Source organism: Uloborus diversus, chromosome 1, assembly GCF_026930045.1.
Source record: "Uloborus diversus isolate 005 chromosome 1, Udiv.v.3.1, whole genome shotgun sequence".
Taxonomy (NCBI): Eukaryota; Metazoa; Arthropoda; class Arachnida; order Araneae; family Uloboridae; genus Uloborus; species Uloborus diversus.
In genome coordinates this window covers 26,437,268-26,463,466 of record NC_072731.1, presented here as the reverse complement: position 1 = coordinate 26,463,466, position 26,199 = coordinate 26,437,268, and the positions used below count along the sequence as shown (strand labels likewise).

Below are 26,199 nucleotides of genomic sequence, written 5' to 3'. Positions count from 1 at the left end.
TCAAATCCCCCCCCCCCCATCCCTTTAATATATCAAAAGGTATGATCGAAACTGAAAAACAGGGGAGGAAAGTATTTCGGGTTGACTAAACTGGAGAGACACCAATAGTAGTATGTCTCGCTCATAATTTACATAAGACAAGTGACTGGTGCGGCAGTTCAAACACGTTGGAAACGAAGTTAGTTGAGTGTGTAGATAATACCGAACTGACAATATCAATGAAAGGTAATTCACAAATTTAGAAAAATAATTTGTTTAATCTTCAAATTGATTTCTTCCTAATTACGAAGGAGAGTCACATTAACTAAATACGTTTTCTACAATAACTGTGTTGAGTTGCAAAAGACATTGTCGGATTTAAGTCACAAAAAAGTTATGTTCCTCAATCTGTACCTTGCGGCAGAAATATTTTTGGAAAAACAAAAAATAATTTCACCTTATGCGGAGTTCAAAAACTTCCGAGACTATAAAAGTACTCCCTTTATTGGATTGTCATGGGATTATTCCATTTATTTTAGTATCCAAAAAAGCTGAATACTTCGAAGAGTTTTGAAATAACTCAGAATTTCTCTTCTCAATGAACCAGTTCTTTATTTTTTCTTTCAGAGGGATGCAAAAGTTAAACAAGTTAGTAATGAATTTCTTCGCAGCTACTACTACACCAGCGGGATGGCTGCTTTCAACAACCACTTGATGATGTCTGTCGTGGACGTAAGACTTTTGATTACATTATTGGAAAAAAAAACTTAAAAAAAAAAAAACAATGAAGACATATTATTTAGTGGACGATTTCATTTTATTTTCTATAAATCATTATATTTATTTTCTTTTAATTCCTTTTCAGCTAATTTCTCGAATGGACGGCCACGATACAATGGCCGCCAAAGCAACGATGATTGGAGTCTTCGGGCGGATTATTGATGACGAGGAGATATTTCTCATAGCCAAGGAGAGGGCTCAAGAAAAAAAGAGGAAACCGATCAGAGCTCACCTGCTGATGCTTAAAGTGAGAACATTATTTTAATTACTAGAAAGTCGCCCGTTAAGGTATTAAGGGTGAAAAGTGCTTCTACCGTTCTACATTTTAACGATGCAATTGCCTGTTTGATGACCAGTCTTTGCTAGTTAAAATTTTAACCCTAACTTCAGTGGATTAAATTTAAACTCCAGTAGATAGCGTTAATAGTTAACCACTGTTTCGTTTCTTCACTCTCCTAAAATGACAGTCTTACCAGTAAAACAGTTAAGGTACCGGATCCAGTTCAAACTTGTCAAAATAAAGCACTTCCCTGCATGTCAAACATTGCTAAAAATTATTATTAAATTATCATGGCATGGCACGAGTTTCGTTGTTGATGACGTCAGAAGCGTTGCTCGGTTATTCGCTATTATTTAGATGAAGATAAATTTCAGTTAATTCGCCAAATAGTGTGTGCAATGCATGAAGAAATATGAGCCAAACTTCAGGAAATGCTACTCATCAGGAAACCATATACGATAGTGTAATAATTAAAAGGAATACAAATCAGTAGCACTCGAGAGAGAATAGTAAAACGTGTTTTTACGCATAAATAGTTTGCCCTTGTGTCCCCACCAAAGCAGAGGGGAGAGAACACCCCCTTGTGAGTCGCCACGGCAGTTATCCACCATCATAGTGTTGCCCAGCATGCAAGCTTTTGCCATACGGGCTGTTAGCAGACTATTAACCCAGGTACATATCATGCGATCAATACCCTTGTGTGCGTGAGAGTTATTAATAGTCTCAGTGGGCACTTTACCAAAAGCTCCCTCTATGTCAAGGAAAGAAGCGAGAGCTATATCTTGTCCATTTACTGCACTATCCAGAGCTGTTGTCAGCTCATAGAGTGCAGTCTCAGTGAACCTTCCAGGCTGATAAGCATGCTGGCACTTAGAAAGCGGATTGGTTTGCAAAACACTATCCCTAATGTGCCTATCAATTAGTTTCTCCAGAGTTTTTAGGAGAAAAGAGGTAAGACTGATGGGTCTAAATGCTTTCGCCTCATTGTAGTTTGGCTTACCTGGCTTGGGTATGAAAATTACCTTGCAAGTTCTCCAAGCATAAGGCACATAGCAAAAAAACAAGACAGGACCTGTAGATCCTACAAAGATGTGGTGTGATAATATCCACACCTTTCTGCAGGAGAGCAGGTATAATATCATCTGGTCCAGCAGATTTAAATGGCTTGAATGAATTATTGGCCCACTCACAATCTTACCAGGGGTCACAATTTCACCAGCTAGTTTCCACCTTTCCTTACTACCACGTAAGGAGTGTAGCGGAATATCAGGATGACTTTCGTCATCTTTAATTATGGAGCCAGGAAAGTGCACCCTAAACATTTATGTTAAAGTGCTTTCTCTGTCTTCAGTAAAGGAACCATCTTCCTTTTCAATGGAACCCAGTTGACAAAATTTGTCTCTAGAGAGTATTTTCGTGAGTTTAGCAACACGAGAAACGCTGTCCAAATGGCTACAGAACTGTCTCCAGTTATCCTGTTTATTGGTTCTTATTGCCTTATTGTAATTATTGCGGGCTTCATGGTACGAAGACCAATCGCCCGTTTTCTTGGCCTTATTAAAAAGTCTTCTGCAAATCTTTCTTAATCCACTAAGATTTTTACACCACCAAGAAACTCGTCTTGGTAAACTAGTGGAGATTGCATTGCAATTATGTTGATAAGATTGGAGTATAGATTGTTGAAGTGAATCAACAGCTAGTTCCAAGTCTATCAACGAAGTAAGTTTAAAATTTTTACCTGATAGGGAGACCCTCAGATCTTCCCGATAGGATTCCCAAGATGTTCGTTTGGGATTCCATTCCTCCTGCAGTACGCTTAGTGCAGGACCATAAAAAGTCATAAGGATTAGTCTATGTTCAGATAGGGTAATCCGGTCTGACACCTGTCAATCACTTACGCAGTTCAGTGTCCTGTCATTACATATCGTTAGATCAATGACTTCACATGTGTTTCGGGTAATAAAGGCAGGTTTATTACCTCTGTTGAGGACATTTAGGTTGTTACCTTGTTACCTAACAGGTACTCCAAAAGTTCATCACCTCTCTTGTTGCAATCACTGCTTCCCCACACAATGTGGTGAGCGTTAGCGTTGCAGCCAATAATGAACTACAGCCTAGCATGCACACAGAATTTAAAAAAATTCCTGGCTGAGGTCGCTAAAGGAATCTCACCCTCATAGGTTAGATAAGCCGACATGAAACATGCCGAAGCAACCATCTTCATTAAATACTCGGATGACGACGTTATCACCGTCAAGGAACTTCGGTAGGCAGAGAGCATTCAGGCGCTTGTTAACTACTACGCAGGCTCTCGGTCTACTACAAGTCAGATCATAGAAGAGATTACCACAGCTACCCAGACCAAGGATTTTCCCATGGTTAACCCAGGGTTCCAGTACTAGGCAATGTCAATCCTTCCTTCAGCCAAGTCTTTACTAAGAAGAGCAGTAGCAGACTGGCAATGATGAAGGTTAAGCTGCGCAGTAATGATGCCAGGCATTGCAGAGAGCGGGGACCCGCTAAGGGGCAGCTTTTTTGTTAGGATGAGAGTCCTGTAAGAGGGTCTCATCCGTTAGCGTAACGTCGGAATCTGCATCTGAAACGTCAAGATTTTCCATAACTTTCGAAATTAAACTGGTAGTGGATTTAGGAGAGTTAGAACCATTATCTTTGCTCTCAATACTTACAGTAGGAGCGGATCCAGATGGTGTCCCAACCACCGAACTTTCCACTCCTTCCATCATTGCAGGATCTGGGACATTGCTCCCAGCAGGAGTTTCAACAGCCTTCACATTATCCTTGAGCTCCAATGAAACATCGGAGTCTTTGGATGAGGCAGTTTCTACACCAGGAGAATTTTGTGTGTTGGGATCGTGCAGGATCTTACACAGACCCTTGACAAAACCCCCAACAAACAATTCCGGGTTGGACTTCTTAATGAACTCGGCTGAGGCAGAGTCCACCTCGAAGATCCACGCGACATAGTTGTCTTCGACGACCGTTTTGTCTCTTGCCCTCCAGCTGCTCATATTGAGGCCGGGGTTAAGACGAGCAAGTCGTTGGAGGCTTTGTCTTACTCCAAGGTGTAGATGTCCCTTTACTTAAAGGTAATTTTTACCGGTTTTACAAGGTCTTTAAAGGGCAGTACTGCAAGTTCAGAGATTTGGTCCATTAATGGTCACTCCAAAATCTGAAATTTTCAGTAGTGGCCTACTAACATTCTCCCATCCGAAGAATTTATATTACTTACTTTAAATTCAAATAACTGATGAACAAAATTGGTTCAATATGATAGTTACATTAAGTACCAACATATTAATCACATTATCATTGTTAATTCCTTTCTTCAAAGTACATAAGTAACCTTGAAGTGGCCACTATTGAAGCACTAGCCACTATTGGTGCGTTTACTTTAACCCTGGACTACTCATATAAATCATATTTTTATGAACACGCTTTCGTATTCTTGAAAAACGACCGCATTTCCAACATTTAGTACAACACTTAATTGCTAAAAATAAAAGCCAATACTTCAACTAATCTCTGTGATACTTTGCTTTCATATAAGTTAGCCAATTGGCATCGTTAAATGTTTATGTACTTTGCATTGAACTCAACCTGTACAGTGAACACCCAATGGCAGCAGCCATTTTACAACAAAAATAATTGTATATTTTATTTACATTTGCAAATATATTTTATATAAATACATAGGGATACATATACATTGTAGGTATACATATACATAGGTTAACGGCACCAGTAACAGACAAGGGTTCAGTAACATACAGTTGTAAATTTGGATTTAAATAATAAGAATTTTACGTGATTAAAACTGATGTTTTCTAGTGTTATCAAAGTGAATTTTTAACCCAGTTGGTATTTACAAGGCAGAAGTGGAAGGTTATGAACAGCCACCACGAGGTCTGCCCGGTGTTTCATGTTCATTTGAATTTAATATTGTTTTAGATCTAAAAATGAAGAACTTTTGCACATTTTGAAGATAAAAGCGGAATTCTGTCCATTATTCCTCATTCTACTGTTACTGGGTATCATCAGAGTGAGTTGTCAGTATCTGTTACTGGGGGTTGAATTCTTTTTTCAAAATTTAGTAAATAAAAATAGAATTAACTGATTCAGAGGATCCAGAAGCAGCCGAACGTTAGATGAGATGCAGTAGCATGAGAAAAAAATCGTTAAAAAAAATCTAAATACATTAAAAGGCTCAGAAAATGGAGTTAACCTGAGAGTGATGTCTTAAGCATGTGCTTAACTGGTTTAAGCATGGTTTTACTGGTGCCGTTACCCTACAGATTCTGAGTTTTAAAAATGCAGAGTTTAATTTATAAACACTTAGGTGTTCACTAATTCTACTGCTAATTAACACTAGTCATGATTTACTGCTGTAATTTTGAAAATGTAGTTGAGTTTTTTCGTTCAAAATCTGTCATGGGAAATACCTTATATCGAGAAGAAATTTGTAATTTTTAATCAATTGAATAGTTCTTCCCTTGTTCCTTTTTTAGTCGCTTTTCTACGGAAGATCTGGGCATAAAGCACTGGAAAAGCATCTGCACCGTTTCGATTCTTCTGATAGAAAATATAAATCCTCGCAGGAAGCATTCTCAGCTATACTGAAGAATTGCTCTGAATATGATGAGGTAAATTTTAGAATTTTTTTGTTTTCAAGTTAACTCTTTTTTAGTTCCTTTTACATATTAAAGAAAGTATTGTAATTACAAAAAACATTTCATTTAAATTTCGGTCTAAATTCACCTTTACAGGGTGACAAGAAATAACTCGAACACAAATGATATATTATAATTTTAATGTTAATAAAACTATTAGGACCAAAATTCAAAATTAATTGAATGCATTATTTTGTCTAATATATTTAAATTTTCAATGGGGTTACCTTTAGCCCCATTGAGCTAACGTGGCAAAAAAATTTCGGCTATGAGCCGCAACTCTTTTACGGATATTTTTTCCCCATCCCTTGCATAAGGATTTCTTTAGGGATGCTAAAGTTTTATGAGTTTTAGCACACACCCTTGTCTCCACGATGGATCAAACAGAATATTCCATTGTGTTCAAATCTGTGGAATACGGTGGCCATTCTTGAGCTCCAATGAAGTCCAGATAATGTGTCTTGCACCAATCTTGAGTGCCTTTAGCTCGGCGTACAAGTACGGAGTCCTATTGTAAGGTCCATCTTTTGTTTATGAAGAACTTTCACGACCAAGTAAGACAGCATTGTCCAAAATAAGTTTGCCAATGCTTTTCTTGATTGATCTTTATTCCTTGATCAATAAAACAAGTGATGTTTCCCCCCTAGCACATATCCCGCTTCAAACCATTACATATTACCAAACCATTACGGGGTCGACAATGCAAGAAGGTATTGAAGATGCGTGCTTAACCTCAAGAAACTTTGGCATTCCTAAAGAAACCCTTTAGCATGGGACAAAATACTGCCAAACATAAAATTTACAGGGCATCAAAAATAAGATTCAAGGCGGATTGTGGCACTTACTGCGTTTTCCACTTTTATGCATTATGGACTTGGACCAACCAAGATAAGTAACCTTCAATAACCCTTCAATGGCACTTACTGCGCGCTCCACCGCACGGATGCTACTCTTACTTCACTGGCGGACACAAACAACGTTATTTTAACTACTTTTGGGGGGATAGGCACATAAATCGTTTGCGGCAGCGAAATGCTTGGCATTTACTAAATTTTGACGAAAAAAAAATATATATACATGGTCCGATCCAAAAGTTATGAGTCTCACGTCATACTAACGCATTCACACCTTTCAGCTCGCTCCGCTTGACAGCGATGGTAGTGGAAGGGGGGTTGGCTTTACAGCGCAACGCAGGACAGTTGCTTCCCATCTTTCGGAGCGGTACCATCAGCTTTAACAGTAACCCCTATACGGTCGTGCGTGACACGGCGGTATGAAAAGTTCGTCAGGGCAAAGCAAAGAGTTCAGATTTTGCTTCTAGTTTCCTCCCCAAACGTTTGCATTGCTTCAACAGGCGTTAGAGACTGAGTGTCTGTCCCATTCGCAAGTAGAAAAGTGCACGAGGCCTTTCGTAAGCCTGGGAAGTGGTGACTGACGAACCCCAGTCTGGGCGCCAGTCCTCGGCTCGTACTGACGTGAATTTGCAACGAGTGTGTGAATTTTTGAACAGGGATTGGTGTTTGAATCTCTACCAAGTAGCAAACGCCCTGGACTAATCGGAAACAACGGTGAAACGCATTGTTACGGAGAAGTTGCACATGCGGAAACTCTGCGTGAAACTTGTGCCGAGAGTTCTGACTGCAGAAGGTCCGAGTCAACGTCCCGAGTTACCCTAGCCTTTCTACAGTCCGGGTTTGTGGCCTCCTGACTTCTTCTTGTTTCCACTATTAAAAGCAGCCCTGGAAAGGAAACGCTTCGACTCCATCGAGGACATCCAAGCCCATGTAAAAGGTAGCCCTTGCAGATATCCCGGAACAGGACTTCCGGAATGCCTTTGAGTCATGGAAAAGCCGCCTGCAGCAGTACATTGTTGCAGGAGGTGCCTATGTTTAAATCTGTTAGTTAGTTGTACCGATCAGCTCAATAAATCTGTCTTTTTAAACGGAGGATCATTACTTTTGGATCGGACCATGTATATTTTTTTGGCACTTAATGCGTTTTCCAATTTTAGTCTTCAAATATCAGTAAGTAATTTGTGCCCCATAGCCAAAGATTTTGTGACACGTTTAAAGCTCTGCATTAAGACTAAAGGTAGCCACTTTGAAAATTTGAAATATATTAGACGAAATAATATATTCGTATTAATTTCGATCTTTGGTCGTAATATTTCCATCAGTATTAAAATTATAATGTATCACGTGTGTCCAAGTTACACTGTTAAAACTACAGGATGCATTCGGCACCTTTCAGGGGAGAAACGCTTGTTCACCAGCGGCACCCAATACGGAGCCGAAATCGCACCTCTAAATAGGGTGAAAAACAGGCACCTTTTAAAAACTAGACAGCCGGAGTGAAAAAAAGGATCCTTCGGAGAGAGAAATGGCACCCTTACTATAGATCCTCCTCCCCCCTCCCCCGTATTGTGTGCGTTTTTAAATACAGTTGTGTACCTTTTTTTTTTTTTTTTTAGTTTTGTTTTGATTTATGATATTCTACGTTTTGGACATTTTTCACATTGAACTCGGTATTGGAAATGATTAAAACATGTAATTACAGCATTTGATCATATTTCAGAGTTTTCAACATAGTTAAGAAGTGCTCATAGCGTTAATTCATCTGATCGTGCTCTAACTCAGTGTTTCTCAACTTCTTTTGACCCACGGGCGCGGTAAAAGCAAATGAAAAACTTTGCGGACCGGTGAAATCTTTATCGTTTTCTTAAAGAATCATAAAATAAATAATATGAATAATAACTCTGGGGTCGTTAAAAAACATGTGAAAAAATTCAGGGTTCTGATGTTTTTTTTTTTTTTAAACAAAAAGTAATGTTAAAAATTAATAAAACAATAAATATCTACCCCTTCACTTGTATCAAAGATCTGTCACAAATACGTTATAATTTAAAAACGAGTAATTATTTAAAACATGTGAGAAATTATACATTTACTAAAACTTGACGTATTCCGAAAATGAAGCATAGCTGTACTTATGGATTTTTTAAATGATGAGCCAAAAATATTCAGGGATATTACAATTACGGAAAAACAAAATCGTTTCATAAACGTTAATCAAGAGTAACAAAAGAAACTGCACATAAAGTTTTTCAACAGTTAAATAAAAAACCAAAAGAAAGTTCTAACGCTTTCGAGGACTGCTAACAGGAAATGATTCTAACACTTGAATGAAAAAGCAAAAAAAAGAAAAAAAGAGCTAGACTGAGAGAGATTTTTTTTTTCGCTATCTTTATGTTATAATCTACGAAACACAAGAAACATTTTTATTAAGGTTCTTTTGGTGACTAATAAAAGCTGCTTATCGAGTATTCAAGAAAATAATGACAGATATTTTTAGTAGCGTTTTGAATGATGGAAATTTCACGATAGTAACAGTAAACGAGAACTAGAAGACTAACGGTTACTGTGAAAAGCAATAAATGCACTTTTAAACACTTAACTATGTTTGAAAGCCCTAAAAGCTACAAAGTGATCAAAAGCTGTACTTACTTGTAATTTCGGATAATTAATCCTAGAAAAGTTGGGTTTTAATCCAATAGTGTACTTCATTCAATGTGAAAGACACACAAACGCAATCATCATTTGTCCGCCATATTGAGGTGGTTGAATGTATGTCTAAGGCAAAAAGCGCATGCGCAATGAGTCTTTCTGCGATTGCATGATGTTCTGGCTCCTCTGCTCTATTTTCTAGCCTGTGATGCACCTTCAGGCACTATGCTTTCACCTTAGAGGGAATATTTTCACTCGTCTGGAACCCCTGCTTTTAACAGTGTACTTCTTGTCACTTTGTACTCACTCCTGAATAAATGTTGAATTGGTTTTTGGTCCCGGTCCGCACATGCATATGTACTTAAGAATGCATGGGAAGTCAAAATATCCATTTTGATCATCCCCGAGAATAACCGTGAGTGACATTATGTATGTATGTACGTATCTCACATAAATCAAAACCGTACGCCTCAGAGGGTTGACATTTTTTACGTTTTAATCTTTAAAACTTGCGTTCTTATCTTTTTCAGTCAATAGTACAACATATGTTTTGCAGTGAAGGTTCTATGCTGTGGAATATCCTTTTATTCTTCACTCTTGCCAAAAATAAAGAAAGTGAGTAAAATTTATTTAGTCAATAATATATAATTTGTGACATTATTTTTGTAACATGAAGTGTATAATGAAACCGAGACAAAATATTCATACTTGAAATTTACAATATGTGTAGACATAATATGGGTAGTTATGTTTTTCGTATAGTTCAATCCATCCCCCCCCCCCAACTGACTCTTACTATGTTCGATTTAACCAATTCTGCATTTGGTGCAAAATATAATAAATAATAACTGCTAAATTATTAATAAATAATAATTTTCGAACCTTCTTTCTGAACTTTTCTTGACAGACTTTGACACTGATGTTTACAGTGATTTTGCCCGCCTCTTATCGTCTTCTTCAAATGTGCTTAGTGCAGACGTACCGGCAGCAATGCAGGTAATAATTTCTTTTACACCGTCCTTTATTCCTAGAAATCACGTATAATTAATCCAGCTAAGGATGTAAAAAATTTGAGCAATGGCTACACCGATTTTAAAAATCGAATTCCACATTTTGCTCATCTTTAATTTCACTGAGAAACTTTTGCAAAAATAATCAATGATAGTTCATCCTGGCTTCTGACATAGGTTTTAAAAAAATCTCTCAAAACCTTCCTTTGAAAAGTTAATTAACTTCAAAGTTCTGGCAAAAGAAATCACAACATCTCTATAACGATATTTTAATAAACGAAAACTTCCATCTATGATATCTTTTCACCGTTTAAACAATTCTCCAAGTATATATAATAATAGTAAAAACTTGCAAAGATTTGATCTAAAATTACATTTGAATTTGGAGGAGAACACATTTGTTGTGGAGCTATTTTAAAAATATATGATATTTTCTAAGGACGCAATTTTGTCTAGCTCTGCTGTGCCAAAAATTATTTCTTCTCTTTTAAATGAAAAAGAAAACAAATTCTGTTTTACTTTTCCCATACGACGCAACTCAAGCTCTTGAATATCTTCAAAGGAAGTATTTTCATTTGTCCTGGTAAATTTATGTTTATAATTATTTTTAGAAGTTGAATTTTTCACAAATAGGTCATTTTTAAAAAATGAGCCCCGGAATTTTAAATACACCTTTGAAAAACAATTACACCAGGAATTAGTTAACACTTTTTTCGCACTCATTCAGTTTAGTAAAATTGTGATCTTTACTGATAATAAAGCTGAATGTCTTTCTGTCTGGACCTCTGTGACGCGCATAGCGCCTAGACCGTTCGGCCGATTTTCATGAAATTTGGCATAAAATTTGTTTGTAGCAGGGGATGTGAATATTGATTTTGAAAAGCTGTTGTAGGTTGTAAATAAAAAAGCACATTAACTTTATGTCTAAATTTGTTAAACATTAAAGAAAAGGTTGAAATATTAGTTAAATAAGATACGCAAAATAAAGAAGTAGTGAGAGACAAACGAGACGACATAAAACATATCATCTATGCATATAGGCCAAGCCTCAAGTTAAGAGTTTTTATTCTATTCATCTTCATACACTTCGTTGATGTTGCAGGCGGCTTGGGTCGTAGGCCACTGGAGGATTTCATCAAAAAAATAAATAAATATTCATAGCCTGTAGTATATTTCGCCAACTTCTTCAGGTCATTGATTTTTCTTTCTTTCTTTCTTTCTTTTTTTTTCCTCCGGAACTGAAGAATATTTTTTGAGTGTGAATGTTGAGGAGGTTGAACCGCCAATAAATTGCTTAACAACCACTTTTCCTTGGTCAGTGCTGTTGTAATAAAACTCTTTAGAAAGTGGATACTTTAAAAGGGAATCCTATTTTTCTTTCGAATTCCTCTCCCAGAAGTTTCATCGTTATAAAAACAAAACAAGAAACATGACGAACGCAAAATTTGCTGCAGAAAGCCGCCATGTGATTTTATTTGACGGGTTTCTGCAATAAACAGATTTCAAGACAAAATAAAACCTATTAAAGCCCCCAAAAGACTTAATCCTTGACATGTTTTTGCATCAGGCGGTGCGCCTAAAGTTGGACATTCATAAGATATAATAATGTCCTTTTTGAAAATAATGTCATTGACGGGTTTTTGAAATAAACGATTCATGTATGGTGAGAAATATAGGAAGCGTAATTTGAAAATTGGACAATATCAAAAAGAAATAAATTGAAAATAATTTTTCTCCCGTTTCTGTTTATTATTAAATTTTTGTTGTTTTTACAGAATCTAGCGTATGCCATAGTGCAAGAGATGAAAGTTGAAGATTTCAGGTCTATGACTATTGAGGTAAGATAAGGAAATGTATTCTATTTCATTTTAGAAGTGTATTTTTTTTTTCTACGAGAAGGCCCTTGACTCCTCCCTCGTTGTGTGGTATCCGATGATTCTATTTCACTGTTTTCGGCAGAAGGTATATTCGGATCATACCATTTTTTGCAAAAGCAGTAGTTTTTAAAATGTAAGAATAACTAAAATGACAACAAACAAGTGAAGCAAGCAATGTAAAAGACACTAAGACTTTTTTGCGCATTAAAATGCATGCCCAAGTTAAGGATGTCTGGTTTTGTCTCCTTTAGAAGCGCATGGATTGCTTACCGATCACCTCCGTGTAAAATGGAACTCGACGTTCGAGGAGGCGTAGCGAAGTGCCTTCGCCTGAAAAACGGACAATAACGACGCGTTGACTTTTCAAATTTTCAAGGGAGGAAGCATTAAGGGAACATTATACTCTGACGGTACTATTTTAAAATTTGTTTCTTCGTGTTTTTTTTTTATCTCTCCATTTTTTAAATAATTAAAAATTATTAGTAAAAACTATGTTACCTTTCTAGAAAAAATTAGTTAAGCTCCTGAAGCACGTTTTCTACGTATTTGTGGTCACTACACTGCAAAACCATTTGTTTCTCTGCTTTTTTAATATAGGATCATGTCTCAAACGGATTTTCAAGGAGGGGCTTTTTCCCTGTAGCATTTTAAAATCTTGTCAGTTTTCCTACACGATAAAAGTAATGCGTATTCCTTCATGTTGAGTATAATAGCTGTTAATTTTAGTATCAAACTGAACCCAAACACCCATATTCCAATTGAGGCTTTGTTTCTACCGTCTGTGATCAACCAAAGATGGTTTATCAGCATTAGTACAGTGTGACTTTGACAAGTAGAGCCCTGGTTCTGACAATGTTTACCTCCTTTTGGGATAATAGGAAAGAGTGATTGGCACTGAGTTGATTATGGTTACTTTTGTGGTAGTTTCACAAAGTATTTCAAATGAAATCAATGCGCCCTTTTCAACGAACTTTATAAAAAGGAGCAAACATTATCAAGCTTCAATGAACTGGACAAGTCTCAAAGCCCCACTAATACCTTTTGTAAACGTCCTAAGTGTAGACCACTACTTGGAAGTAGTACCCACCACTAATAAAATCACTGGACTATAAAATCAGCCGCTTTTTAAAATCAAATCTGGAAGAACAGAATCATTTCAATACCAAAACATGTTAAAACCATCTTTTAATAAAATCACTATCGCCGTTTTATAAAATCAAAATTTTGGATGTCATACGTAAAAGATTGATAAAGAAGCACCAAGAAGTGAAGGAATTAGTTTTAGAAGAAGAGGAAATCTCAGCGCCAAATTTGTTTCTTTAGTGGATGTCAGAAAATCGCTTGATGATATCGATGCACTTTAGAACAAGGAAGAAAATATAATGTTGAACGTTACAAAACATTTAGTATACTCTCAAACGGTATTGAAACTGTACTCTCCAATTCTGTTAACCAAACTGCGATACGCCAATATTTTAAGACCCTTGTATAAAAAAAATAAAATAAAAAAAACCCTGATGTTTACTTAAAATGACAACTGTATTTTGAAATACTATAAAACAAAAATAAATGACTTAATTCATTTCGTTTTTTATAGTATTTTAACTTCAAAACCTTTCATTTTTTAAAATGTAGGTATGCCGGTTTATAAAATCAGCCGCTTTATAAAATCAAATATCCTAAGAACGAATTTGATTTTAATAAGCGGCGGTTACTGTATCCAGAAATGATGTGAATGGCTGTAATCAGGTACATCTGCTTTTCATAGGCGGTCGTGTTTCTGTTCTATTTAATTCAGAAATTATGAGAGGGTTATGAATAACTTCATGTGCTGATGTTTACACACATATTGTAGATCACAGACGGCCACTACGCGAAACAACAACACAAAATGTGGCTGTTTGTAACAAGGGATATGTTACAAACAGCCACAGGTGTAGGCAAATTATATCCCCGAGTTTGAAAATCTTGCTCCTAAGCTTAATGGTTTTTAATTATTGTGGCTAATATTCAGCTTACTGAGTATCAGTCATACGATCTTCACATGTTATACTTGCATATTTGAATATAACTCGGCCATGTATCTGTCTGGGTACATTTATGCCTGATGAGCAGCTTTTTTTCTTGACTCTTTAGTCAGCAACTCATGTGAACGCTAATCAGTAAATGAAATTTTGCAAGAAATTCACCCCTGGAAGCGATGATTTTGATTGCAAATCTCAGTAGCTTGTGCAGTATGATCACCAATTAGATGGAAAGGCAAATATCCTGTTTACAAGCGGAAATAGACGCATTTATACGCATTTATTAGTTTGTAGGATTGCCAGCTATTGTAGATACATGTTAGCCACTAAATAAAGCAGAGTCGCATTCAAATGAGTAGAACACAAGCGTCAAACTTGCACTTTTTCCCCTCCTTCAGGTAGACTCGTCTTAACTGGATATTTGCTAATTCCATTCAATCCGTGGGCTGACTGTAAGAGGCAATTGCAAAAGCGTTGATTTTTATTGTTATGATTCTGCAATTAATCATAATTTTATGTTTATCATTCTTTTGTTCGAGTAGAGTAGCGTTTATAGTATCGAAATTTTATAAGTTAATTTTCTAATGACAATCAACTTACTGCTTCATTTTTTTCAAAGTCTATTCGTTTCTAACAATTTACACCATTTAAAAACTTGTTACTGCAGGATGCTACCAAATGGCTGGAGACTACTCAAACAAGTGCTGGGGTAAAGTTTCGGGAATTTCTGAAAATTCACGGTCACAGATGTGTAAAAGAGGTGAGTAGAATTGCAATATCTGCTGGAGTATTCACAATTCTATTGAACTGTTGACTTTTTTTTTTTGCCATTTTTCAGTTTGACGTGCATTCCGTGCCATGGGAGATGGATACAAAAGCTCTGGTCAAGCTCTTACAGGTATGGTAAAATGATTCAAATAACACCGTTTTATACCAACGATATTCCAGCTAACATTGCCATATTTTTGAGTGACTATTACGATAGGATAACCGTATTCCTTTCTAAGAGATTTTTCAAAGTGCCATCAATTTCTTGAACATAGTAATTTTAACACTGCACACATTATGTGCATCATGATGTTTAGATGCTGTCTTTGTTTCATTATGAAAGTCATTCTAAATATTCTTAAAACACTTTGCTCTCAGAACTATGGAGAAAATGTACGGAGGCATACTCTCTTGCGATATGTTAGAAATGAACTTTTTTAAACGTAATGCTTTTTAGAGTTTAAAAATAATTTTGTTTTCGTGAAAACAACAACAAAAAGGGAAAGGAAGAAAGAACTAATGATAGAAAAGAATGAAAAAAATATGCTGTCTGAGTAACTTGAGCTAAAGATCAAATGGAAAACCCTCATAATTAACAGAAAGATCCTAAGTCTTAACAATCAAGAATAAAATTCAAATGATAGAAATATAATTAATAAATGACTCCTTCTGTAGGTAAAAGAAAAAAAAGGAAAATTCCCTCCCAAAACTTAAAAGGGGGAGAATTTTAAAATGTTAGAGAACCATCGATGTATTACGTAGAGGTATTTTATTCGAGATATATTATAATCATAATATAGTAGAATACCGTCATAACTCCAACCTATACAACGCGATTCTCTATAAACCGCACAACTTTTCAGAAGTAAACAATAAATTTTGCAGTTTAAAAAAACCCCTCTGTTTTGCTTTGCAAAAATAAAATTTGTTAAGCAAATTAAATTATGAAACCATTTTTTATCTTTTCATTTTAATTCAAAGCTTTTAAATGAAAATCAGTATCCACAGAAAGAAAAGAAAAAAAAAACATCAGCTAGCTCTTGAAGATACATCTGTTATGCAAACCATGAAGCTAGCAGAAGTGCAGGATAATTCACTTTCTTTTGATTGTAAAACATATTTATTTGTGAATGACAAAGCATATATTGTATTGTATAATTAGTGCTTTAATTCTCACTGTAGTTAAAACTTATTCTAAAGTGCAAACACATATAGATATATTCTGAATATTAGTTTCAAAACTTGTGAAATGACCTATATAACGCAAAAACCTGTGTAACGCAAAAGCGTTATTACAGTCTTCTTCTGTGGTAAGTTAAAACATTTAGAAGAAGCAAAACACTTAGTGTGGAATCAATGAGTGAACGATTTCTTGTTTATTTTTTATATGATTGAATTTCCATATGCATAATACAGGGTGTTCGAAAAATGACTGAAACATTTGAAAAATCAATAAAAGCTAAACGGACAGTGATAGAAATATACCGTTTGTTGTATTATGCTTGGAACAACAGTAAAGATTCAGACACAGACTTTCAAAATTAGTTACAATGTTCCTCAACAGATGGCGCTGCATGTATTTAGAGGAGGCTTCAGGTGTGTCTGTCTGAAAATTTACTGTTTTTTCAAGCATATTGCAAATAAACAGTGTATTTCTGTCGCTGCCCGTTTAGTCTTTATTGATTTTTCAAATATATCGGTCATTTTTGCGATCTTACAGACTGTTTTCTTAAATACCTTTCAAACTACCTATAGCGCCATCTGTTGAATAACATCGTAACTAATTTTGAAAATTTGTCCGTGTGGAAATTTATTGTTCTCCCAAGCATAACGCAACAAACGGTATATTTCTATCGATCCCTGTATAGTTTTATTGATTTTTCAAATGTATCAATCATTTTTGGAACACCCTGTATGTAAAATATTTTCTTACAAACAGAATCTCGCTGGAACTTGTGATAAAGCTGTAGGAAAATCCGATCAAGATTATGGAAAAATATTTTCAGAACTAAAAACTCCTCTGGATTTCAAAACAAGGTAAAATAATCAAAAGATATTTTTACATTTGAGAAAAACCATTTGCAGTTTTCAAAATTTTAAGAATTACTTACCTATTGGTAAAACTGTCGCTTCTTACAGATGGCTTATACGTTTCTTGTTACCAAATTGTCGTAGAGCTGTGGGAGAAAGAGAACAATGTAAAGTAAGTACATTTTAGTAGGTAAATATGGGGCATAGTGAAATGGTGAAATATTTATTATGTTTGCAGTGCCCCCTATTTGGTAATATTTTAAGTGTTCAGTAACACACTTAGTCTATTCCAATCAGAAAAAATTACCTCTACAGATCAAAGCATGCGATAATGCAAGCAATAAGTGATACTTACATTGTAATCTTTGGTTGTATGTCAAAAATTATTTTTGCTACTGCAAAATGATTATTTTTTTTTGTTCGGTACGGTACTTATTTACTTAATATTGACCTTTTTTAAATTTTAAATGTTTTGTACAACTAGTAAAGTGCATCCCCGGCAAAGTTAAATAGTTCATTTGATTTACTTATTCAATCATTTTTCTTATTCATTCACCATTGTATTCATTCATTTTTTTCCTCATATAATTAATTTAGTCATTTATTCGTTTATTGTTTCATTATCTGTTCATTTATTCATTATTTCTTTCCTATACTCATTCATTTCGTCAAACATATTTTTAATAATCAAGCACAGAATATTTCATTAAAAAATATTTTATTTTTTTACTTTACCCCACGAAAAATAAAAGAGAATATTTACCAGATTTTTTAAAGGTACAAATTTACTGCCAAAAATAAAAAGTAATGTTTTAAAGCAAGTTTTATTATAAAATACCTCGTCCTTACATTTTTCTAACTATAATGAGCTCTTTACTGAAATTATATTTTCTAACGGGTGAGGGAGTAAGAATTTCATTTCGTTCTAATCGTAACACGTGTTTAATCTGCTTCATCCTAATGGGTTCAAATCTTCGCGAAGCAATCTTCAGGGGTTGGTGAACGGCAATGAGTAAGGGGCGGAGCCCCCTAAATAAAAAAAAAAATCAATATTTTAACTTTTCATTTCTCTAACATTATGTCAGAATTTCCCTCTGTGCAGACAGTTTCAATGACATTTATAACAAAATATAATGTTATCTATGTGTAATCTAATTGTTGCTCATTGAGTGATCCCGTTCTTGCTCGAAATACACATCATAGTCCAAATGCAATTTGAATTTTTAATAACAATAGAAATGAGGCAGTGAGAAGCAAAGGGATGTAAGTGGAAATGCTTAAGTTTTCAGTAAAACCCGTTTAAAAGTTCCTGTCCTAGGTAGGCTTTCCTTAAAAGGTTTTTTTTTTTTTTCAAATCATTCCGTATAGTAGCACCTACCAGAGTTACTAGTACTATCTCTTGAACCAAAACATAGGAGAGATTCACGTATCATTTGAAACAGTGAGAAGCAAAGCCATGTAAGTGGAAATGCTTAAGTTTTCAGTAAAACCCGTTTAAAATTCCTGTCCTAGGTAGGCTTTCCTTGAAAGGATTTTTTCTATCTCTTGAACCAAAGCAGAAGAGAGATTCACCTACCATTTTATATTTTGTTACGAGAAAGCAATGCGAATCTTGTGATTAAAAACACTTTAGTTTAAAAATACATACATTGTGTTTTTGAGGAGCTGTTTTGTTCTTTTTTGGAAACGCAGATTATTAAATTTCCTTCCTTTAATATCTGGTGGAGTATTATTTGGATGTGCCTCGTGCTTGTACACGTTGAAAAATAATATTTCACTTCATTTATAGTGAAATCCCATTACACGAACCCCATACAAGGAAATAAAGTTTCAGTCCCAATTAAATTTACATTACATTGGTTGAATTCCATTACAACGAAATTTTCGTTACAACGGACAAAATTTGTGGTTCCTTGAAGTTCATTGTAACGGAATTTCACTGTATTTCAATGTGAAACACAAAATCAGCAAAAAATGGTGCTGACCCCTTCTTACGTCGAGGTCCTCAATTGTGTTCATGTATCTCTCACAAACATTTGGTTCTCGGCCTTTGGAAAGTGCATGGAAGATTGCATCATAGTCATTAAAATACAAAGAATTTAAAAAAAAAAACAGTAAAATCACGTCACAACAAACTTCCAGGGACCTCAAATTTTGTTCGTTGTAACGAATTTTGTTGCAATGGAATTCAAATAATGTAATAGGAATTAAATCAGGGCTGAAAATTTATTTCGTTGAAACGGATATTTCGTTCTTTTTGGTAAAAATTATTTTTTTTGTGCATTTTTTTTTTTTTTTGAAATTGTGTATTCTTATTGTCTTTGTCATCTAGTCATTGCTCATCAAATCCATGAATATCTGGAGGAAAGGATTCCTAACCTTAAGCAAACTGATGGTTTCCGAAGGTCGTATTCCAGATGCAGAACTCATCTTCTTCTTCACCCTTCCTGAAATTCAGGAGTTGCTAGAAACCAGATCTCCCAAGCTCATTTCAAAGTAAATAGTTTGTCTCTCATTTAACTAATGTGGAAAATTCTTATAGATTTCGAATGAAATGTATGTATGCAAGTATGTATAAAATGTATATATGTATATAATTAAAAAAACTGAATAATTTTACAGTATGAAGTTTAGATGGCAAAATAAAACAGAGTTCAGGATTTAAAAAAAACAATTAAAAATTCAGTTCATTTTAAGCAATCTAGTTCTAATTCCAAAACTGCCGTTAAAATTTTCTTACTGCATGCTAAAATATAATATCTCTGAATATTATCTTTTAACAAGAAGTAAAAAAATTAACTTCACTGCGATTATGATTGAGTTCGTTTCAAGCTCTACTCGATTAAATTCTTTTCAGAATCTCTAAACCACCAACTGATTAACCATTCTTAGTTATATATTTATGTAATTGTATTTACTCGTCAATTTGAGATTTTTTATATTTTAATATACGCCTTTTTTAAAAAAAATCTAATTCAGTTTGACTGTATTTTTTTCTACGTGTCTTACGATAACATCTATCAATCTATCTATTAAGTTTTGTGATAATAGTAAAACAGTTTTTTTTTTTTTAAGCTGTAAAGTTAAGTGTCAGTCACCGGCAACGCGATAGTTACAACTTTCACGACTCTGTCTAAAGCCTTTGAGAAATGAGTGATACGAAATTAATCTGTCTTTGGTGAACATCCATGGTGTTATTGTCTTTGAAAACACGTTTTATCGTAGCTGAAATTAATCGAAACACAGTTTGAAAGATGAATAGTTTTTCTGAAAAAATATTTTTTTTTCTACGTACCTTACGATAACACTTATCAGTCCATCTAAAAAGTTACTGCAGAAAAGTAAAATATTTTTTGTAAGCTGATAGCTATGAAGTGTCAGTCATCAGCAATGCGATAGATACAACTTTAACGAATCTATCAACTTAAAGCCTTTGTTGCCTATTGTTATCATCTTCAATACCAAATTAACGTTAAGAAACGAATCATTAAGGTAGACCGGGACACGTTTGCGCAGTGCCCTTTTTTCAAAACGAATTATAAATGGAGAGCCAACAGTTATAACAGATTGATGCTGCACATATTCTCACACGTTTCTGAGCATCAGTCGAGCTTCGGTCTAGCATGTATGCAGAAATATCTACCAAGTTGAGTAAGTTTTGTGTTGAACGTTTTGAAGCTTATTGTGAATAAATAATACTTAGCTAAGAAAGAACAAATATATAAAAATTAACAGATTTTTATCCATTTTTGAGAATTGTACTTGCATTAATTGAAATATTATTTTTTTTACGTTAAAAATAAATTCAAACTTGGCGACGGGGCAAGTTTACGCGTTGAGGTCGGAGCACCTTTACGTACGTTCTTACGGTGTCTTACTTCTAAACGCGCAATGACGCTTCTTTTGCTCCGAGCTATCTCAAACCTTTTTAGTATTTTCAGGCTATTTAGTTTTGAAAATCACCATTTTTTTTTATTGAGTTACAAATTCATATCTTATAGATTACAATCAAGTAGTGCTTGTCTTCATGTGCATTCAACTTTTATTTTATACACTATTCACTCCCAATAAATTAGCTTTATTTTAACGATGGTAAGATGTTGTGTTCAAAACACTAACAGAACCACGTTAAGTGTCAAAATAAATATGCATAAACGTGCCGTTTATGAATAATATGCATAAACGGGCAAGTTTACGCAACCGAATTGAACTCAAAAATAATTTTTTTACGGTTAAAAACACAAACTGAGCAACAACTGAATATACCAATTTTGACTCCATTAATTGCTTCATAAAATCGCCATGTCTAAAATTTCCTAAATTAAAACATAAAAATTAGAAAATTCATTAAAAAATCCGCGTAAATGTGCCCCGGTCAACCCTATATTTCGTTAATTATAATTGTATACATCTATTCTATTATCTATCTTTGAAAAAACGCTTTTTCGCTGCTGAAATTTTTTGAATCATCGTTTGAAAGATGGAATAAAAAGCGATAGTTTTTCATTCTTCGCTAAAAAAATTAGAATTTCAAATGAACTAGAACTTATTTTTTGCATAACTTATGCAAAAACTATAATTCAAATCGTAATTTTTATAATACTTTTCATGAAAATTTTTGTCTTTAGAGCCATTCACCGCAGAAAACTGTTTCCGGCATTGGACCGGTATATTTTCCCAGAAATTATGAGAGGCCTTCCTAGACCAGTAAGTGCTCTTTATTCTGATATAATGTAAAATGGGATATGTAGGGAACATAGAGCGCCTTTGAGTAGAATGGAATACCATATTATTTCTGCTTAGCATTCATCTGAAAGAAAGTTTTACTTAGACTAAGTATGTATGCAATTTTTATTGAAAAAAAATTTTTTTTTTTTGCTTAAGCTTTTAACTTCAAAAGAAGGTTATTTTCTGGTTAACACTGAATGATCAGATAATATACAAAACTAGTGCCCAACCAATGCTCGCGGGTCACATCCGACTCGCGAAATTGTTCCATTTAGCCAGTTTTTTTTTTTTTTTTTTGTTACTTACATATTGAAAAGCACGATTAATGACAGTGTTACAAAGTCTAAGCCAAACATTCCGAAGTTAGTTAAAAAAAAAACAAGAAAAAAAAAACAGGTGCATTTAATAAAAGAAGCGTCAAATAATGATAACAACAACAACTGATTTTTAATTTTCTTTCCTTTTCCATATTTTCTCATATTTAGAATTTTTTTTGAATATTTCGAAATGTTTTATGTGCTCTGATATAGAGACATCGGCCTCATGGTACTTAGAACATATGGCTGAACCACACTTGACAAGAAACAAGTGCAGATTAGTACTAGAAAGACTAAAAATTGCCGCATACGTAAAGAAACTGAAGGGGCTATAGTGTGTCCAGGCGTGAATTGTAATTATGAGGAATTAGATTAAAACAATCACATTTCCTTCCTTTCTTGTCGGGATATCAAGTCCTTTGCATTTTTGTGATTTTGCTTTTTATACCGCTTCTTGTTTCCTTTGGGCTGCTTCTAAGGGCAGAATGGGGGTGAAAAGACGCTGTCGTTATTCTATTCGTACACACCCTCGGCTGATCGATTTCAGCATTAGACTCATAATAAAGAAAGAGGCTTGCTTAGTGTAGTTTCTTTATCAAGGTACCAGTTTCAGCAAGGTGCTAGACTGAAGCGCAGATGATTTATTTTGATTGAGACTGCCTCAATGAAAGACCCTCTCCCCCCCCCTCCTCTTCTGGTATAATAGCAAACAAAAGTTTTGGTACTGCTATTATGCTGTGAGTCTATCAAATGTGTGTGATTAACTCCATGTTTGAAATAAGAAAAATTTTTCTTTTTTGATTTCTTTTAGAAAAATGTAAAACTAAAGACTTTTTCTGGGACAAACAACAATCTGTTTTACAGTGCTGGTAAAAAAAATTGCATCACCCTCGCATTTTTACAACGATGCGATATGTGAGAAGTTTTGGTCGACCGATTTACGATGAATGTATGTGAAATTCTGCAAAACTTATGAAATAAACATTTAACAGCAGGAATCCGATAATTGTTTACTTTATTTATGAAAATACATGGCCAAAACTGTAACAAGTACAAAGTGAAGTGCATCCACGTTGCCAAGTGGACGACGAAAAAGTAAGTAGAGGTTTTAGTTGTAACACTCTTTGGGTTCAAAAATGAAAAAAAGTAACAAGGAAATGTTTAAACATCATAAAATATAACCTTATATTTTGTTGGTCCGCCTCTAGCTTTAATGACAGCTTGACATCTACGGGGCATTGATTGGATGAGTGATTGAATGTATTATTTACTGAGTTCATGGTGCCAGACACAAATTATTGATTCCCGGAGTTTTGCAAGTGATGATGGCTTATGTTTCATCACTTTTACACCCATTCTATTCCAACAATTTTCGATCGGATTTAGATCGGGGCTGTTTCCGGGCCAAGGCAAACTGCTGACCCCATGCTCATTTTTCCATTTCTGAACCTGCGTGTGAGTTTAGATTAAAAAAAAAAATACTTAACCCCATGTCAATTTAAGTCTAATGGCAGGATAAAGGTTTTTAAATTGTTATTTACCAGTTTTGCCCTATGGCACGGAGCAGAATCATCCTGGAAAATGACGTTTGGAACTGAAGTAAAGTGATCCCGGATAGTAGGAAGCGATTTCTCCTCCAAAATGCCAATATACACCTGAGCGTTTACTGTTCCTTGCACAAAGTGAAGCCCGCCAACTCCTTGATCAGAAATACATCCCCAAATCATCTGGGATACGGGATGCTTGACTGTGTGTTGAATGCTGTCGGGATGATATTCCTCTCCTTTGCGGCGTCTGTGTGCTGTCCGTCGGGCCCATGGAGATTTAATTTGAACTCATCCGAAAACACAACAGATTTGCATTGATCGACAGTCCTGCCTTGGTGAGCTTTTGCCCAGTCTAGACGCTGTTTTCTCATTTTTTTTGGTCAACAATGGCTTTTTTCGTGGTCAACGTACCACCAAACCCGCACCACACAGTCGTTTTCGTAGAGTAGACGTGGATGCGTGAACACTCGATTCGTTTTCCCATGCTGTTCTAAGGTCTGTGGAAGATGATTGTCTGTTCCGAAGACTGAGTCGTATCAAAAACCTGTCCTGCGCTGCATTGGACATTCGTGGACGACCACTGCCACTCTTTCTTAATGTGCTTCCGGTGCTCTTTAGCTTATTCAGTAGTCGAACAACAGTCGATTGCGAACAGTTTATTCTTTTTGCTATGGAACGTGACGACAATCCTTCTTTGTCCAATGGAACGATGACACTCTTCCTTTGTGGTGTCAGTTGAACGTATTTCGACATACTGCAACTCATACGTCCAGATCGTACATGAATGCGTCGAACGTTCAACTGGTTTTTTTATACAGTTAGAAGGATGATGCAATCTTACGCAATAGCTTGCGTCGTATACCGATGCCAATTCGTGTTATATGATGCAAGAACCGTTAAATATTTCATAATTACTTATAAATGCTAAAAATATTTGGATTTCGCGGGTGATGCAATTTTTTTACCACCACTGCAGCTTGAAATCGTGCTTCAGATACAAATTCGTCAAAACATGTCCAATAACAAATACCTATGAAATTTATAACAGTTTAGAACGTCTTATAATTGGGTTATTCCATACAGACTCAACGAATGGGTGTGCTCGATCATTTTAAATTTTTTTTTAAACTCATATCCATAAAAGCTGCATTTAAAAGATGTTTAAAACCACTTTTATTTTTTCTCTAATCTGAACCTTTGATTTTTTAGAGGTCATGAAAAGTCGTTTTCGTAGTTAAAAACGGGACTTTTAGACCTTTGCATTTTGGTCAAAATCTATTTGAATTACAGTTAATTTTACAATTTGATGTTGAAGTGCATAAGATTATAGTCTTACATGCTGAGTTACGTAGTGCATGCTGAGTTACGTAACTTAATAATTAAAATAATGGCAACAAGTTCAAGTTCAAGGTCAAATGTAAAATTTTTACTCATTTCAAAGGGGGATAACTCGCTGAGGGGACGAAAACACAAAATGCAATATGGCAGCAAAAACTAATCACTGGAATCACGCCAATGAGAAAATGTAACAATTGTTATGTGTTTATTTACCCTTTAACGATTACAGCTCCTCAAAAATCAGAAAAAATGACAGAAACGACATTTTTAGACCCTTGTAAACCAAAAGGGGATGAAATTAAAAATAATTTTTAGCCAATTGAATATTCCATTCAAGTACTATGCATGTTAAGTATAATGTTTTGTGTATTTGGTTTGTAAAAAAGATACAGGTCTTTGAAATTGAGTAATTTTGCTTGTTGATTCACACACTAAAACAGAAATAAAGTGTGAAAAGTTCATTGCACCTTCTTAAATTACAAATATTGTGCTTTATATAATAAATTATTCTGGAAAAACATATTGTAAGTGTAAAAATAATTCTTTTAATTTGATAACTTAGAAATATTGGAAAATGAATGAGTAGTTCATACTTGATTGACAGCTCAAGTAGTTAATTTATAGCCTATACATATAATATACACAAAAACTTTTTCAATACATACAAACATACTCTCTGTACATTAACCTATGTAACTTACCTTAAACATATACGAAAACATTTGCATAACTGAAAAAAAAGTGCGCTTTTCATTTCTTGCTTGAGTGTAGTTTTGAGAAAATGAACTCACACAGTAGTACTATTCTCGTGGTGACACAGTATGTGGCGTACTGAAATACTTTACTGAAGTACACTGCAAAAATAGAAATAACTTTGTTAATGTATGTAATCGCGAAACGGATGTCAACTTGAGAGCTGAATGGCATTTCTATGCAATATCACATGGTAATGGACAATGTGAACAGAGGAACCGTAAAAAGAATTGATACTAAGACTAGCTTGCAAAGAACTACTAGAAGGCATATTGTAACTTCTACAGAAAAATATACCTTCTGCAGTTTTGCTGTTAAACATTGCATGTATCCATGTGAGCATTCAGTATATTAAACTAGCTGAAAAAAATGCTGCTAGTAAGGTTTGACTCAGCAAATAAAATTCCTAATACAAGAGCTAATCACTGCTTTATGCCACCTTGTTTAAATATTCTTACAGTAAAATTACTGTTCACTAGCAATAAGTAAGAAGAAAAGTGTGTTACAAAAAAGATTATGAAAAAAATAATGCCCATTATTGTCAAAAATGTTACTAGATAACTTTTGTTGATCGCT

General features: G+C 34.8%; 1 protein-coding gene across 1 annotated transcript in view; it reads left to right on the top strand.

Moving 5' to 3' along the window:
* LOC129234498 (putative phosphoenolpyruvate synthase) overlaps positions 1 to 26,199 on the top strand; it is a 106,254-nt gene that overhangs the window by 67,749 nt on the left and 12,306 nt on the right. The window contains exons 24-35 of the mRNA XM_054868498.1: positions 607 to 711; positions 845 to 1,006; positions 5,566 to 5,700; positions 9,761 to 9,845; positions 10,138 to 10,226; positions 12,016 to 12,078; positions 14,809 to 14,901; positions 14,980 to 15,039; positions 16,849 to 16,946; positions 17,049 to 17,112; positions 19,273 to 19,436; positions 21,569 to 21,647. Coding sequence (XP_054724473.1) covers positions 607 to 711; positions 845 to 1,006; positions 5,566 to 5,700; positions 9,761 to 9,845; positions 10,138 to 10,226; positions 12,016 to 12,078; positions 14,809 to 14,901; positions 14,980 to 15,039; positions 16,849 to 16,946; positions 17,049 to 17,112; positions 19,273 to 19,436; positions 21,569 to 21,647 — 1,197 coding nt within the window. The remainder of the gene's footprint in view (positions 1 to 606; positions 712 to 844; positions 1,007 to 5,565; positions 5,701 to 9,760; positions 9,846 to 10,137; positions 10,227 to 12,015; positions 12,079 to 14,808; positions 14,902 to 14,979; positions 15,040 to 16,848; positions 16,947 to 17,048; positions 17,113 to 19,272; positions 19,437 to 21,568; positions 21,648 to 26,199) is intronic.